At 29.7% G+C, this 15,664-nt stretch overlaps 1 protein-coding gene and 1 pseudogene across 4 annotated transcripts; both read right to left on the reverse strand.

The window, feature by feature from the left end:
* Positions 1 to 2,035: 2,035 nt before the first annotated feature.
* On the reverse strand, positions 2,036 to 4,154 carry LOC132799695 (cullin-1-like; annotated as a pseudogene).
* Positions 4,155 to 4,646: 492 nt separating this feature from the next.
* LOC132799247 (F-box/FBD/LRR-repeat protein At1g13570-like) lies at positions 4,647 to 7,505 on the reverse strand. 4 transcript variants are annotated; one of them, XM_060811733.1, is made up of 6 exons: positions 7,281 to 7,505; positions 7,067 to 7,117; positions 5,880 to 6,626; positions 5,529 to 5,690; positions 5,243 to 5,287; positions 4,647 to 5,130 (listed from the first exon to the last, which is right to left on the reverse strand). In XM_060811733.1, exons 1-6 carry the CDS (start codon positions 7,413 to 7,415, stop codon positions 4,807 to 4,809), a joined length of 1,464 nt encoding a protein of 487 aa, XP_060667716.1. In that variant the 5' UTR covers positions 7,416 to 7,505; the 3' UTR covers positions 4,647 to 4,806. The 4 variants fall into 4 exon arrangements, with proteins under 4 accessions (XP_060667716.1, XP_060667714.1, XP_024925435.3 ...); XM_060811731.1 differs by having other exon boundaries at positions 5,820 to 6,626; XM_025069667.3 differs by having other exon boundaries at positions 5,820 to 6,634; positions 7,281 to 7,363.
* Positions 7,506 to 15,664: the final 8,159 nt, after the last annotated feature.

The following is a 15,664-nucleotide window of genomic DNA, read 5'->3' on the forward strand; positions in this document are numbered from 1 at the left end:
TTTGATTAAGCAGGGTAACATAAGAGTCGATCTTGAAGACGTGAGAATGGATGGCCAGAATTATGTGGGAGAGAATTGGGGCAGATACGTTGACGCTTTAGAAATTAACACCACCATTTATTTGTATTGTATTAAGATTTTCAGCGGAGGAGAAGATTTGGAGACGTTGCAGGCCCCTGCATCTTTCTATATACAAGCAGTTAAAGATTGGGAGCAGATAAAATGCTCAACCTGTGAAGTTTATTGGAATTCAAAAGAGAGAAACGTTCTAGAAAGGGAGAGTTGGAGAATAAACGGTGAACGACGTCTTCAGTGACATATATTCCCTCCAAATAGGGAATGAATATTATCAGCTATGAAACTAGCATCGTAATACATAAGAGAAGTAAGTTTCAGAATGAGCACAAAATGACAAAAAGAAAATATATATATATATATATATATATAAAGGTAGAAACGAGGCTTCTGTTATTCTCTAATGTTAAAAATAAAAAAAATAAAAAAAATAAAAAAAAATAAAAAAAATAAAAAACGCGTTGAATGGAGGAGCGACCAATTTTTTGTCAACGACTATTTGACAACGTATTTTGTTGAGTACTCTGTTGACAATGACATTGCTGTTGCAATTGCAAATACTGACCCATAATTTTATACCGTGTCAACTTTTATAATAATCTCCATTTTAATTTTGTTTTTTATTGTTCAAAAAAAGATTTAATTTAATCAATAAGGCTTAAATTAGTATAATTTTAATTTTTTAAGCTGAAAATAAATAAGGCCAATCATTTAAAATATTTAAATTTAATAAATTGAAATAGATCATATCAAATTTAATGGATTCAAATGATAGAATTTATTTATCTTCAATTTAAAAGATTCAAAATATTTTTATTGATCCTTATTGTTGATTTAATTATTGATTGATATAATCTTAACAAAGAAAATCTCCATTTTGTTTTTGTTTTTATTTTTCAAATGGAGTTTTAATTTAATTCATTGATATTAACAAAGAAATCCTAATTATCACCCCAAAAAAAAAAAAAAAAAAAACATAAAAGAAAAATCCTGGTCTCTTTCTTGTCCTTAACTCTTTGCAAGTCCAATAGATTACGTAGCTGAGAGATATTCACCCACCATTTCCATTTCTTATCTCTCTCTCTCTCTCTCTCTCTCTCTCTCAGAGCAATTGCATTATGTGAAGGATGGTGCACTAAGTACACACAAGATTATAAATTCACTATATTTATTATTTCCCCTATCTTCAAACTGGTGTCAATTTGCTTAAATCCTTGAAACTGATGGATTTGGCTATTCACCAAACTATCTGAAAAGCATCAGTCTTTCTCTTTTTCTATTGGCATTCCAGTCTCTTCTAAGCATTCCTATAAGTATAATACATTATATAGTATATACCAAATAAGAAACTAATTACACATTGAGAGGAATAAAGCATGGAAGAGAGCTGGCTACTAACAAGGTCTCCTCCTAAGGCTGATGATTAATGGTGGCCACAGTGACACAGACCCAAATGACTCCCCACCCGTGAAAAGTATAAAATGAATTATTAAATCCCAGAAGAAACTATCTGTTGCATCAACTTATGATTTTTAGATAGATATCATGTAAAAGATTACAAGAAGATCCATATAGAATTAGAATATTTTTTTATAACCATCTAACAGGGTGTATTTGGATCAATGCTAGTCATAAATAATAATATAAAAGATACAATTTGTCCATAATCAAAATTTAATTAAATTAAGATATAATTACCTCTGCATTAGGATGCATTTGGATTATTTTGGTTTTCAGTTGCTGGGCACACTCAATGCAGAGTTCTTCATATTGATTATCAAATTTATCTTCATAGTGACGCCCCCAAATACTTGAACCCATAAGGCCAATGAATATTTTCTCCACTGACAAAGCGTACTCAAGTAAATCCAACAAAAACTCAACTTCATATTGGCTTCAAGACAAACACAAACGTACATTTATGTACTGGTTACATGATAAGGTATGGAAAAGTTAAATATTCAATATAATATCATTGTTTTAGCTTTAACTTTTCATATTTTTTTCAATTGACTAGATTGAACAGGAGGAAAGATGTTCAAGGCAAGGACCTTCTCGTTGCTAGATGCATCATCAGCCTGTTTGACAAAGGCCCTTCCTTCAGCAGTAACATGCTGCGTCATGGAATATGATATAAGAATACATAAGCATAAAATCAGAAAGCATAAGATGTATAAGAAGCCCATATTTGAAGTATACAAACCTGCTTAAATATGTTAGACACAAGATCCAGGCCTTTAGGAATCTTAGAAGAGCCTGAACATTCTAGACAAATCCTCTACCTGAAACAACCAGCAAAAATGGGTGATATGAAAGACTTAAAAAATATTTGGTTAACTAATTTTTTCCGATTTAAGACATTACCTTATCATCTCTACGTAAAGCATGGCAACCAGAGTTCTCATTCTCAAGCAATTGGGTTGCGTACACAGACAACAACTCATGTTGAACTTTCTACAAGAAGCAAACATCACAACCAAAATAGTCAGAATCTAGAATGTCACGGCAAAAGATGAAACCAATAAAATAAATTACCATTTAGCCAAAACAAATTCCTAGCTACACATGCTCCATTCATATTCCTAGAGTAGCTACACCTAAAAGGTGGATTTATAATACAAAATCAATAACAAACCTTCAGCAGCTTTGGCTTACTACTAGAGGGCAAGTAATGAGAAACTCTTATATTTCTCCCGTCTTAAACATTCCTCTGCCTAGAATTTCCAACAAGACGCATTAAAGATTATCTAATATGGAAAAAAAATATGTGCTGCAACCACATAAAAAGCACAAAAATTTTACCTTTAGCATATAATCTGGACAAGAATATTCAAGAATCCAATTTGAAGCTTTTCTAGAATAATAGGGAGCAGTTCCTTCAAGCATGGCTGCTTCAAAATCTTTTTTATAATAAGCCATTTGCCCCATCCCGAGCTCAACAAAGATATCCAAAACATTCTTCAATAGAGCTTGATTATTCTGCTCTCCTTCACGTTCTTGGTCAATCTGATTTGCAAAGTTTCGTCAAAACTTTTGACAACTAGAGAAATAAGATCCCTAATTTAGAAAAAGATTTGAACTTACCAAAGAAATTACGGCATCCCTTACTCTTGCATTTAATTCCTGGTAGACCAGAATATTTAAAACAGAGGTGCACATCATATTATTGCAAAGAATAGTAAAAAGAATACAATACGCAAAATATGACATGTTCGGGTTAGCCATGGCATACCTGATCACGGAAGCATTTGAGTCCAACTTCAGTATAGGATGGAAGTCACCAGCGGTCCAGATAATGGAAGAATCGAGAGAGCCACCTAACCATGATTTTATGGTACAAGCTCCCTCAGCATAAACTCATCATGCTTCTCCCTTACTGATCTTTTCACAAGCTCATCTTCTTCCTCAGCATAAACTCATCTTTTCACAAGCTCCCTCAGCATAAACTCATCATGCTTCTCCCTTACTGATGGCAAAACCTGAAAAGAGTGACAAACATTGACAATTACACTCCAAATGTAAACATTTTACACTTGGATATGAATACTTCAGACAATTTAAATTAAAATTATGTGGAAATTTTGTTAAATGAATCACATATTCTATAGACTTTCACATACTAATTATCAACAATTCATTACACTGCGATTTAATATATATAAATATTGAAAAAATGAATTCATATGAAATTAATCAGCTCCAAAAAAGTATGTAACAAAATAAAAATAAAAGTCTTAGTTACTTTGGCCAGTCATTATTAGCGAGGAATCTTCAATGACATTTCTAATTCAAGCCCTTTAAAAATACTGGATGAAAGACCATCAAGAACTAGTCAAAGAATGGTCCTGCATGTGCGTATGTATATACATACTGAAAGTTGCACATCTTTTGATCTGTACACTGTTTAATTATATGCATGAATATGAAGAACATGGACACTAATATCCGTGAATTCAAAGGAGTATGTGACTTGGAACAATTCCTCAACCGAGTCTAGTCACCAACACAAGCGAGAGTCCCATTCTAACAAAGTTACTGCCACGATTTGGCATTTGATTAGAAATACAGACCAGTGCCATTGATAATTCATACATTTATGTGGAAAAAGCATAATAGCAAACCAAAATTGGAATTAATGGCTGCAAACTTGATAAAGAATGGTAGGATTAGTTGTGTTTTTAATTTCTAGTAGTTCATTTTGTGATTGGTCATTTAATTTCCTATTCCTATTTAATATGGGACTTTATACCCCATTGCTATAGTACCATAGATTCGAAAACTATTGCCAAAACTATTGCCATTTTATGTAAAATCTATTTGTGAGATAATAGCTAGGAATCAAGATATATACTACCATAAAATTACTTCATAAAAAAACAATTTCTCTTTTCTAACACGAGGGGAATACCTGCGATAAATATGAGCATGTTGTCATGCATCCACACAGGTTATGTATTAATCTACATAACAAAAAGCTGACAAAAATGCTTACTCTTTTATTGTAAAAATTGTTAGTCTTTTGATTTCATAAGTAACCCACCCAAAAAAAAAAAAAAAAAAAAAGCATAAAATGAATTTTTAAATCTCAGATAAAATTATCTGCTGTATCAACTTATGCTTCTAAGAATCATATAAGATAGTCTTTTCACAATCTAACAGGGTGCATTTTGATCAATGCTAATCATAAAGAATAACAAAAAAGAGAATTTCCATAATCAAAACTTAATTAAATTAGGCTATAATTACATCCACATTGGGATGCATTTGGAGTATTTGGGTCTTCAATTGCTGGGCACACTCGATACAGAGTTCTTCATATTGATTATCAAATTTATCTTCATAGTCATGCCCCCACTCTTCTGGGTCTCTCCAAGTACTTGAATCCATAAGGCCAATGAATATTTTCTCCACTGACACAGCATACTCGAGTAAATGCAACAAAACTTCAACTTCATATTTGCACCCAGCAAAGTTATCAAACTTCACCACCTTAAGATAGTCACATGCATGGTTCTGATCCAACTCCACCTTCTTAGGTATATGCACATGCAACCACTGTCAAAACGAAAACCATATTCAAATAAATACCACTTCAACATTATTTTTCTATTAAAAAAAAGAAAAGAAAAGAAAATTTATGTCATCATTAAAAATAAAAAATTAATACCTCTAAGGCATTATCTTTCGCGGGATGTCCAGAAAGTTTGTTATCCTGCCATATGAATATAACAGATTCACATATAGTATAAGAAAACTACACTTAACAAAGATTTATTATAAATTAGCAATAAAACTAAAATGATGAACGTTGCGAACAATATTTCTTGGCAGGAAAACTTCTTCACAAAAGACTACTTGGTGGTTTAGCAGGTCCCTATATTGGGATTTTAGGTAAGATAAAAATAAATATGTATATAAATACATAGATATATATTTGTGGATTGGCATGGCACCTGGAATGAGAAAGTTTTCAAAATAGGAGCTGCCCTTAGAATATCCAGCAAACAGCGAATTGGTGTAATTTTGGAACAATTATCCATTATCAATTCCAAATGTGCAAGCTTGCTAAACTCAGGAATTTGACGAAATGCTGCTGAAATCATATCCGCGTAAACCTAAGTAACCAGATTAAAATTTTAACTTCCAACATAAAAACAAAATTAAAGTTTCAAAGTCCAACAAAAGAACAAAAATAATTAGGAAGGAGAAACAAATAATAATAATAATAATAGTAAGCAACCTACATCAATACTAAGTCTTTTGATTTGATTAAGCAGGGTGACATAAGCGTCGAATTTGAAGACCTGAGATTGTATGCCAAGAATTATGTGGGAGAGATTTGGGGCAGATACGTTGACGCTTTCAAAATTAACACCACCATTTATTTCTATTGTACCAAGATTTTCCACGGAAGAGGAGATTTGTAGATGTTGCAGCCCCCTGCATCTTTCTATATACAAGTACTTAAGATTGGGAGCAGATACAATGCTCAACCTGTGAAGTTTATCGGAATTCAAAAGAAAGAAACGTTCTAGAAAGGGAGAGTTGGAGAATAAACGGTGAACAATGTCTTCAGTGATGTATATTCCCTCCAAATACAAAACCCTGAGGAAATGAAAATTATCAGCTATGAAACTGGCGTCATAAAGCATAAGAGAAGTAAGCTTCAGCCTGAGCTCTTTGACATGTTTTTCCGCAGCGAAATTCAACCATGCGTTGATATGATGAGAGTCCCGTGATGTCAATTCGAAAGTAATTAATGAAAACTCATACAGAGTATGTGCCTTGTGCAATTTCAATACTTGATGCACCTCAATTATCCTCTTCCTCATCTTCTTTTCCAAATCACGTGGCCTAATATCCGGAAACCACCCTCTGTCCAAAAAAAAACTCAACCTAGGCATAATCCGAATGGAAGTGTTCCAAATCTTACGCCATCGCCTAGAAAGAACACTCATTCTTGCTGCTTCATCTGTGCTCAACAAACACATAATTGATACCAGAATTTCCCACGGTAATTTACTTATCATATCTTCCTCGTCTACCTCTTCCTGCAAAACTAGCATTTAAATTCAATTTTTGTTTTTCCTTAAAAAAAAACTTCCAAAACAAAAACAAACCAGCCTTCATCCTCTTTTTTCCAAGACCCTTCGTCGGATCAATTCAAATAAAATAAAACATGTTTCTTTCAACGAACATGTTCAGTTCAATTCTCTTTTTTTTTATTTTTCTTTTTTTTTATTATCAAAGGTTAAACTGCCATCACAGAGCAATTAAAAAAAACACAAACTTTCAAAACATAACAGCTTTCATCGTCTTTTTCCTTTCAAATCAAATAAAGCATGTTCTTTCTTTCTTTTCTTTTTTTTTTTTTTTCCCCCTACTTAAAATTATAATAAAATCAACATAAAAAGACAGATCTGAACATAAGTAGGCTGGACGGAGAAAACTGGTTTCTGAAAAATAGAACAAAACATAATTAGACACTTACCTTCAGCCTATCCAACACGTACTTATTTGGCCCGGCGGATAATATTTGTCCCTTCAAATAGAAAATACTATGAACATGTTGTCTTTTTAAGAGTGTGTGTGTGTGTATATATATTATATATATATATATATATATATACATACATAAAATTAAATTAAATTAAATTAAAAACAACAAACTGAACAAAACATAACTTAAACAGTTAGATAGTTACCTTCTTCCTCGTCTTCCCCTTCGACATCAGCCTCCTCCACAACATGCATTTACTTGGGGGGATCTTCAACGCCGTGTACTTATTTCGGTGGATCTTCGACGCCATGTACTTATTTCGGTAGATCTTCGACGCCATGTACCATGCATTTATTCGGCTGGAAGATAGAAACACAGTCCACTTATACCTACCCCTCTCTCCCACGTCGATACCTAGGCCACATCTATGAGCGGAAGTGGTCCCCTTTACTTGTTCTATATATATTGGTGTGGATGACTCTCGTGCCCGACACGTGTTCTCTTATTTCAATTCAACCTCCACCCTACTTTCTGCCCAGTCCAGGACCAAGCCCAACAAACTGGGCTCCAATGGGCCTTTATTTAATTCTGTTCTAAATTCATTGGACTCAGCCTTGTAGGCATTTGGTTGGGCTCCGAGGTCATAGATACTCAACAGCTCTCTCTCTTATCTGGGGTACGCTTTCCTCGTTATAAAAACTAACATCTGTCTATCCATCTCCATCCATCCATCCATCCGTATAACAGATAATTTTAGAAATAATTTATAATAATTAATTATATTTAAATTTAATAATAATAAACCATTTTATATTTATATATAATATAGATAATACATAATATCATTAATAATAATATTTAATATTCTGAAAAATTATATTATTTTTTATAATATTTTTATAATTATTTTTTATAATAAATAATACATATGATATAATTTAAAATCATCATTACTAATATTGATACTTTCATCAATTAGCTTTTGTATGTAAACATATTAGTAATATATAATAGCATGAATTTAAGTTATTTGTATTTCAAATTAAATTATTTCAATACTACTAATAATATAATATTATTAAAATAAATAATACGAAATTTTATATATTTAAAAAGAAAATTTAATTTTATAATTAAAAATAATTAAAATTTTATTTTTAATTTAATATTTCATATTGTTAAATTATTTTAAATTTAATTTACTGGTTGATAAGATTTATTTCAGTTATTTATTTATTATTAATAATATGTAATAACATAGATTTAAGTCATCCAAAACGACTACAATATTAATTTTTGACATGAAGTACAATTTGTATGTGTTTTTATGGTTTTAAATTTAATATTGTTAAATTCAACTATAACATTTCGCATTAAATACAAATTGAACTTTGGATAAAAGTTTTTCTTTTCAGTATATCAACCAAATATATTCAAACAAATAATAATAATAATAATAATAATCAAAAACAAAAATTTAAGAAAAAAATCTATTTATCCATTAAAACCATTTCACTACTACTAATTTTTAATTTATTATCAAATTTTATGACCTTCCAAAGTTTTAGGACTCGAAATTTGAACATATATTGCGTCTTGTTAGCGCTAATCTGATTGATATCTTTTATCATATTTGAAAACTTATTTAAAAATTTTATTATTACTAAGTATATTTTGATCTTAATTTTTTTTCAATCTATATTATAAAAGTTTGTTAAGAACAAAAATTTTGAATTTTATATATAATACTATTTAATTATAAAATTCAAATTTAAATATATTTACTAATTAATTTTTTTCACCTATGAAGTTTAAATTCAAACGTATTTTTTGATTCATTGCAATAATTAATTTTTCTATATTAAATTCTCATAATATAATATAATTATATTTATTATTACTATTATTTATCTAATGAACATCATTTTACCTTATAAGATAATTTATTTATAATTACATATATTTTAGAAGATTAATAAGAAGATAAATTTTACTATTGTAATATATATATTTTATTATTGAAATTCCATTTATTACATATCCATATATATATATATATATATATTAGTATATAGAATCTAATTATTAATCAATGTATATAACATCTTTTTATTTTACAATAAAATAAATATAACAAATCAACAAAAATATGAATATATAGATTATAATTTTTTTTAATGTTATTTATTCTTACTATCTTTTTTCTTTTATCTTTTTCATTTATTATAAGTAATTAATTTATCTGTATTAATAAAAAATCAAATGTATTTGGCTTATTTGGTAAATAAAATAAAATCAAATAAATTTGTTTTAAATATAGATCCTATTTTGTCATCTTTAATCTAAAATATAGCCAAATTATAGATGAAACATACTCTAGATCCTGAAGGGTAATATTAATGAGCTTGTTTGTCTTTCCTCCATGTTCTAGACTTTTAACATTGTTTTTTTCAACAACTTCTCTAATAATATCTTCAAAAAAATTTAAAAAGTTATATATAAAATTCCAAAACATAAATCATTGGGCTATTATAAACTTCTTACTTACCAAAAAGTTAAGTTGCATACCAAACAATTTCAATACAAAATTTTGTGTACAAAAACTTTCATTTAAAACGTCTATAATATTAGTTTTCGGCATAAAGTTTAATATGTATTTGTGTCTTATGGTCTTATAGTTGATATTGTTGAATTCAATTATAAAATTTTGCATTAAATACAATTGGCCTTCATGAGTCAATGGTTTGAAATGACGAACTAATGAACGCTTTATTGTAGCATGAATACTTTCATCCTATAAATATTTGAAAAAAATTTAAATTTTAAACAAAAAAATCTATACATAATATTATTATAGTATTATAATATATCTATATATATATATATATATATGTATTATATACACATTTCGTGCATTCTTAAATCCTAAATAAATCTATATATATATATTATGTTATATAATAAATTATATACACGTTTCATGAATTCCTAAACCCTAAATAAATAAATAAATAATAATAACAATAGTATCACTAATATGTAATGAAATTTTGAAAAAAAAAATTTTTTTTACCTATAAAGTTCAAACTCAAATGTATTTTTTGATTCATTGCAATAATTAATTTTTTTTGTATTAAATACTCATAATATAATTTAATTATATTTATTATTACTATTATTTATCCCATGAATACTATTTTATCTTATAAGATAATTTATTTATGATTAAATATATTTCAGAAAATCAATAAGAAGAGAAATTTTACTATTGTAATCTATATATTTTATTATTGAAATTCCATTTATTACATATCCACACACACACACACACACACGCACACACACACACACACACACACACACATATATATATATATATATATATATGTTTTAGTATATAGAATCTAATTATTAATTAATGCATATACATCTTTTTATTTTACAATAAAATAAATATAACAAATCAACAAAAATATGAATATATAGATTATAATTTTTTTTAATGTTATTTATTCTAACTATCTTTTTATTTATTTATTTCTTGTAAGTAATTAATTTCTCTGTATTAATAAAAAACCAAATGTATTTGACTTATTTGGTAAATAAAATAAAATCAAATAAATTGTTTTAAATATAAATCATATTTTGTCATCTTTAATCTAAAGTATAACCAAATTATAGATGAAACATACTCTAGATCCTGAAGTGTAATATTAATGAGCTTGTTTGTCTTTCCTCCATGTTTTAGACTTTTAACATTGTCTTTTTCAACAACTTCTCTAATAATATCTTCAAAAAAATAAAAAAAAGTTATATATAAAATTCCTAAACATAAATCATTGGGCTATTATAAACTTCTTACTTACCAAATAGTTAAGTTGCATACCAAACAATTTCAATACAAAATTTTGTGTTGGAAAACTTTCATCCAAAACATCTATAATATTAGTTTTCGGCATAAAATTTAATATGTATTTGTATCTTATGGTCTTATAGTTATATTGTTGATTCAACTATAAAATTTTGTATTAAATACAATTGGCTTTCATGAATCAATGGTTTGAAACGACAAACCAATGAACGCTTTATCGTAGTATGAATACTTTCACCCTATAAATATTTGAAAAAAAATTTAAATTTTAAACAAAAAAATCTATACATAATATTATTATAGTATTATAATATATCTATATATATATATATGTATTATATACACATTTCATGCATTCTTAAATCCTAAATAAATCTCTATATATATATATATATATATATATATATTATGTTATATAATAAATTATATACACATTTAGTGTATTCCTAAACCCTAAATAAATAAATAATAATAATAGTATCACTAATATGTAATGAAATTTTGAAAAACAAAATATATATATATATATATTCATTCATTAAACTTATTTCAACACTATTAATTTTTAATTTATCATCAAAATTTGAGATCTTTCAAAGTTTTAAAACACAAACTTTGAACATCCATTGAAAATATATATATATATATATATATATATATATATTCATTCATTAAGCATGGAAGTGCTTCTCGTTCTCTCATAGAGAACTTCCATCAAGCCTCTTTGGAGGCACATCTTGAACATTTTCGATGAGCATGTTGGAGGTTTATACTTTACGTGGGTAGTCTTAGAGACCGACCCTTAGAACATATTCTGTAACAAGATTGTAATTACTGATTTTGATCTTATATTATGTATTCCCATACTGCAAATGTACCATCTTTGAGAGTTATTAGATTGATAACTGTGAGATCCCACATCGGTTGGAAAGGAGAACGAAGCGTGTCTTAAAAGAGGATGTGGATACCTTTTCCTTGCGACGTGTTTTGATAAAACCGTGCGGGTTGGGCCCAAAGCAGACAATATCGCATGCAGGTGGTCTGGGCTATTATAGATGGTATCAGAACCCGTACCCAGATCGGTATGCCAGCGAGGACGCTGGACCCCAAGGGGGGAGGATTGTGAGATCCCACATCGGTTAGAAAGGGGAACGAAGCATGCCTTAAAAGAGGGTGTAGATACCTTTCCCTTGCGATGCGTTTTGACAAAACCGTGCAAGCTGGGCCCAAAGCGGATAATATCGCATGTGGGTGGTCTGGGCTGTTACAATAACTATGTTCTAGCTGACTCTACAACAATAGCAATCTCAACATTCAAACAGATCCAAAGGGAATGGTGGAAATTGAAGGTGTCACATAAGTGCAAATCCTAGTTTATACCAAACCCAGATGGTGGTACAATAGGGGGAGGTGGATTACCATATTTAGAGGGTTATTAATTGACAACCATGTTCTGGCTGACTCTACAACAGCAGCAATCTCAACATTCAAGCGGATCCAAAGGGAATGGTGGAAATTGAAGGCCTTACACAAGTACAAATCCTAGTTTATACTAAAGCCAGATGATGGTACAATAGGGGAGGTGGATGACCATATTTGAGGGTTATTAATTGATAACCATGTTCTGGCTGACTCTACAACGGCAGCAATCTCAACATCAAGCAGATCCAAAGGGAATGGTGGAAATTGAAGGTCTTACACAAGCACAAATCCTTGTTTATACTAAAGCCAGATGGTGGTATAATAGGGGTAGGCGAGCTAGATCTACTTTGTGGACTAATGTGAATGAGACATCGATCCTGCAGGTCTCACTAGTGGGGTTTTTAGATGGTGATACGATAGGGGGAGGTGGATAACCATATTTAGAGGGTTATTAATTGACAACCATGTTCTGGCTGACTCTACAACAGCAGCAATCTCAACATTCAAGCAAATCCAAAGGGAATGGTTGAAATTGAAGGTCTTACACAAGTACAAATCCTAGTTTATACCAAAGCCAGGTGGTGATATAATAGGGGGAGGTGGATTATCATATTTGAGGGTTATTAATTGATAACTATGTTCTGGCTAACTTTACAACGGCAGCAATCTCAACATCAAGCAGATCCAAAGGGAATGGTGGAAATTGAAGGTCTTACACAAGCGCAAATCCTAGTTTATAATAAAGCCAGATGATGGTATAATAGGGGTAGGCGAGCTAGATCTACTTCGTGGACTAATGTGAATGAGACATCGATCCTACTGGTCTCACTAGTGGGGTTTTCAGCATGGTTATTAGAATCGCCCGATTCGCGATACGAATCGTCCGATTCGTATCGAAATTGATTTAAAACGATACAAACCGTTTATGTGAATCGAATAGAAGATGAACCGTACGTTTTCCCAAGTGAATCGTACGATTTGAACGAATTGCCGATTCACCGTTTCAGACTTTCTGCACATTTTTCCCTTTTTTAAGTTGATTTTACTCCTCAAAAGGTAAAATACTTTAGAAACAAATCTATTTGAAAAGTGCAGATCGGAGAAGGAGATAGTGATAATCGGAGAAGATAGAAAGGAGAAGAAGATGATGCAAAGGCAAAAGATAAATGGCAGAAAATAGAGATAAATGGCAGAAAATAGAAAAGAAGACGATGCACAAAGGAAACCAAAACAAGACGAAGATGAATGGCAGAGATGAAGAAAGGGGAAAAATTAAAAGAAATGTTTTTACTGGTTAAAGTGTGTTGTTTTTTTTTTTCGTTAATTTATCGGTGAAATAAAAAATAAATTAATTGTAGGATCGTGATTCGTGCAACTCAATAGATTGAATAAATAAAATAATAAAGAAATTTTATTACTACTTTATTTCTCTTTTTGGTTTTTGGTTAATTGGGTAAAGAGATTTGATAAGATGAAGGCACATGAATAAAATTTTTTATTTTTTTATTATTTATTAAAATGTGATGTTATGATATGGCAGTACAAATCAACTTTTTTAAATTTTAAATAAATAATAAAGTAAAAGTTTATGTATAATATACTTATATATAATAATTAATAATATACATATATATATATATATACCCATGTAAACCTAGTTTACCTAAGTATTAGTCAATAAAGTGCGGCACAATCAGATTTGGCCTCTTTCAATATTTCTGGTACGCAAATTTACTTTTTTTTTTTTTTCTGTTTTCTTTGTTTGAGAAAACATGGTAGATAAAAAAAAAAAAAGGAAAAATAATGATCCAACTTGGGATTATTGTGAAAAAATAGAGGAAGGAAAAGGTAATAGATTGAGATTGAAGTATATACATTGTGGAAATTACTATTGGGGGGGTACTTTTAGAATCAAAAATTACTTAGCTGGTACATGAAAAGATATTGTCCCATGCACAAAAGTTCCTAATGATATTCGTGATTTTTTCAAGCAATTAATAGATAGAAATAAGAAAAAAAAAGGATGGAGATGATTTTTTTGACAATAAGGAAGATGAAAATGATAAAAAAAATTTGATGATGGATGCTTTTATGAAAGGTGGTAAAAAACCAGCAACCACTACTTTAAATACTTTGTCGAAAAAAGGAGATAGAAATAGTGTTTGTTAAGATATTTGTAGATTTTTTTATGCAAATGCTCTCTCTTTTAATTTAGTGAAAAGTCCTTATTTTACAGCTATGTTGGATTTAGTATATTCATTTGGTCCAGGTTTGAAATCCCCATCTTATCATGAAATAAGGATTAAATATTTGAAAAAAGAAGTAGAAACAATTAACAAGGAACTACTAGAAAAATATAGAGCTGAATGGAAAAAAAACAGGATGCACACTCATGTAAGATGCTTGGACAGATGGAAAAAATAGATGTATTACTAATTTTTTAGTGAATAGTCCAAAAGGGACTGTGTTTTTAAAATGTATTGATACATCAGGTATATTTAAAAATGCACAAAATTTATTTGAGCTTCTTGATTCTGTAGTAAATAAAATTGGTGACGATAATGTAGTTCAATTAGTGACAGATAGTGCAGCAGCATATGTAAAAGCTGGAGAAGTTTTGATAGATAAAAGGAAAAAATTATTTTGTTCTCCTTGTGTAGCACATTGTCTAGATTTAATTCTAACTGATATTGGAAGTTTACCCATACATAGTGATACAGTGTTTAAGGCAAAAAAGATTACAGTGTATATCTATAGGCACTCTCGGGTTTTGAATCTTATGAGAAAATATACTAAGGGAAGAGAATTAATTAGAGCTGCTGTGACTCGTTTTGCTACTTCTTATTTGACTTTGAGAAGTTTGGAGGAGAATAAATTTGGATTGAAAGCAATGTTTGGTTCTGAAGAATGGCAGAGAAGCAATTATTCTAAAAAGTTAGATGGTGCAATGGTTACGAATATTATTCTTGGTGATAAAAAGTTTTGGACATCAATTAATTATTGTTTGAAATGTGTAATTCCATTAGTAAAAGTACTAAGGCTTGTTGATGGAGACTTAAAAGCTGCCATGCGTTATATCTATGAAGCAATGGACCGTGCAAAAGAACAAATTGAAGCTAATTTCAATAAAGTTCAAAAGCATTACAAGCCTATTTGGGATATTATCAATAAAAGATAGGCATTACAACTTCATAGACCCCTTCATGCAGCAACCCATTTTCTTAATCCAAGGACAAGTATAACTTTATTTTTATTTATCATTTAATGATTTATTTATTTTTTTATATAGTAGTCTA

Source organism: Ziziphus jujuba, chromosome 10, assembly GCF_031755915.1.
Source record: "Ziziphus jujuba cultivar Dongzao chromosome 10, ASM3175591v1".
Lineage (NCBI taxonomy): Eukaryota > Viridiplantae > Streptophyta > Magnoliopsida > Rosales > Rhamnaceae > Ziziphus > Ziziphus jujuba.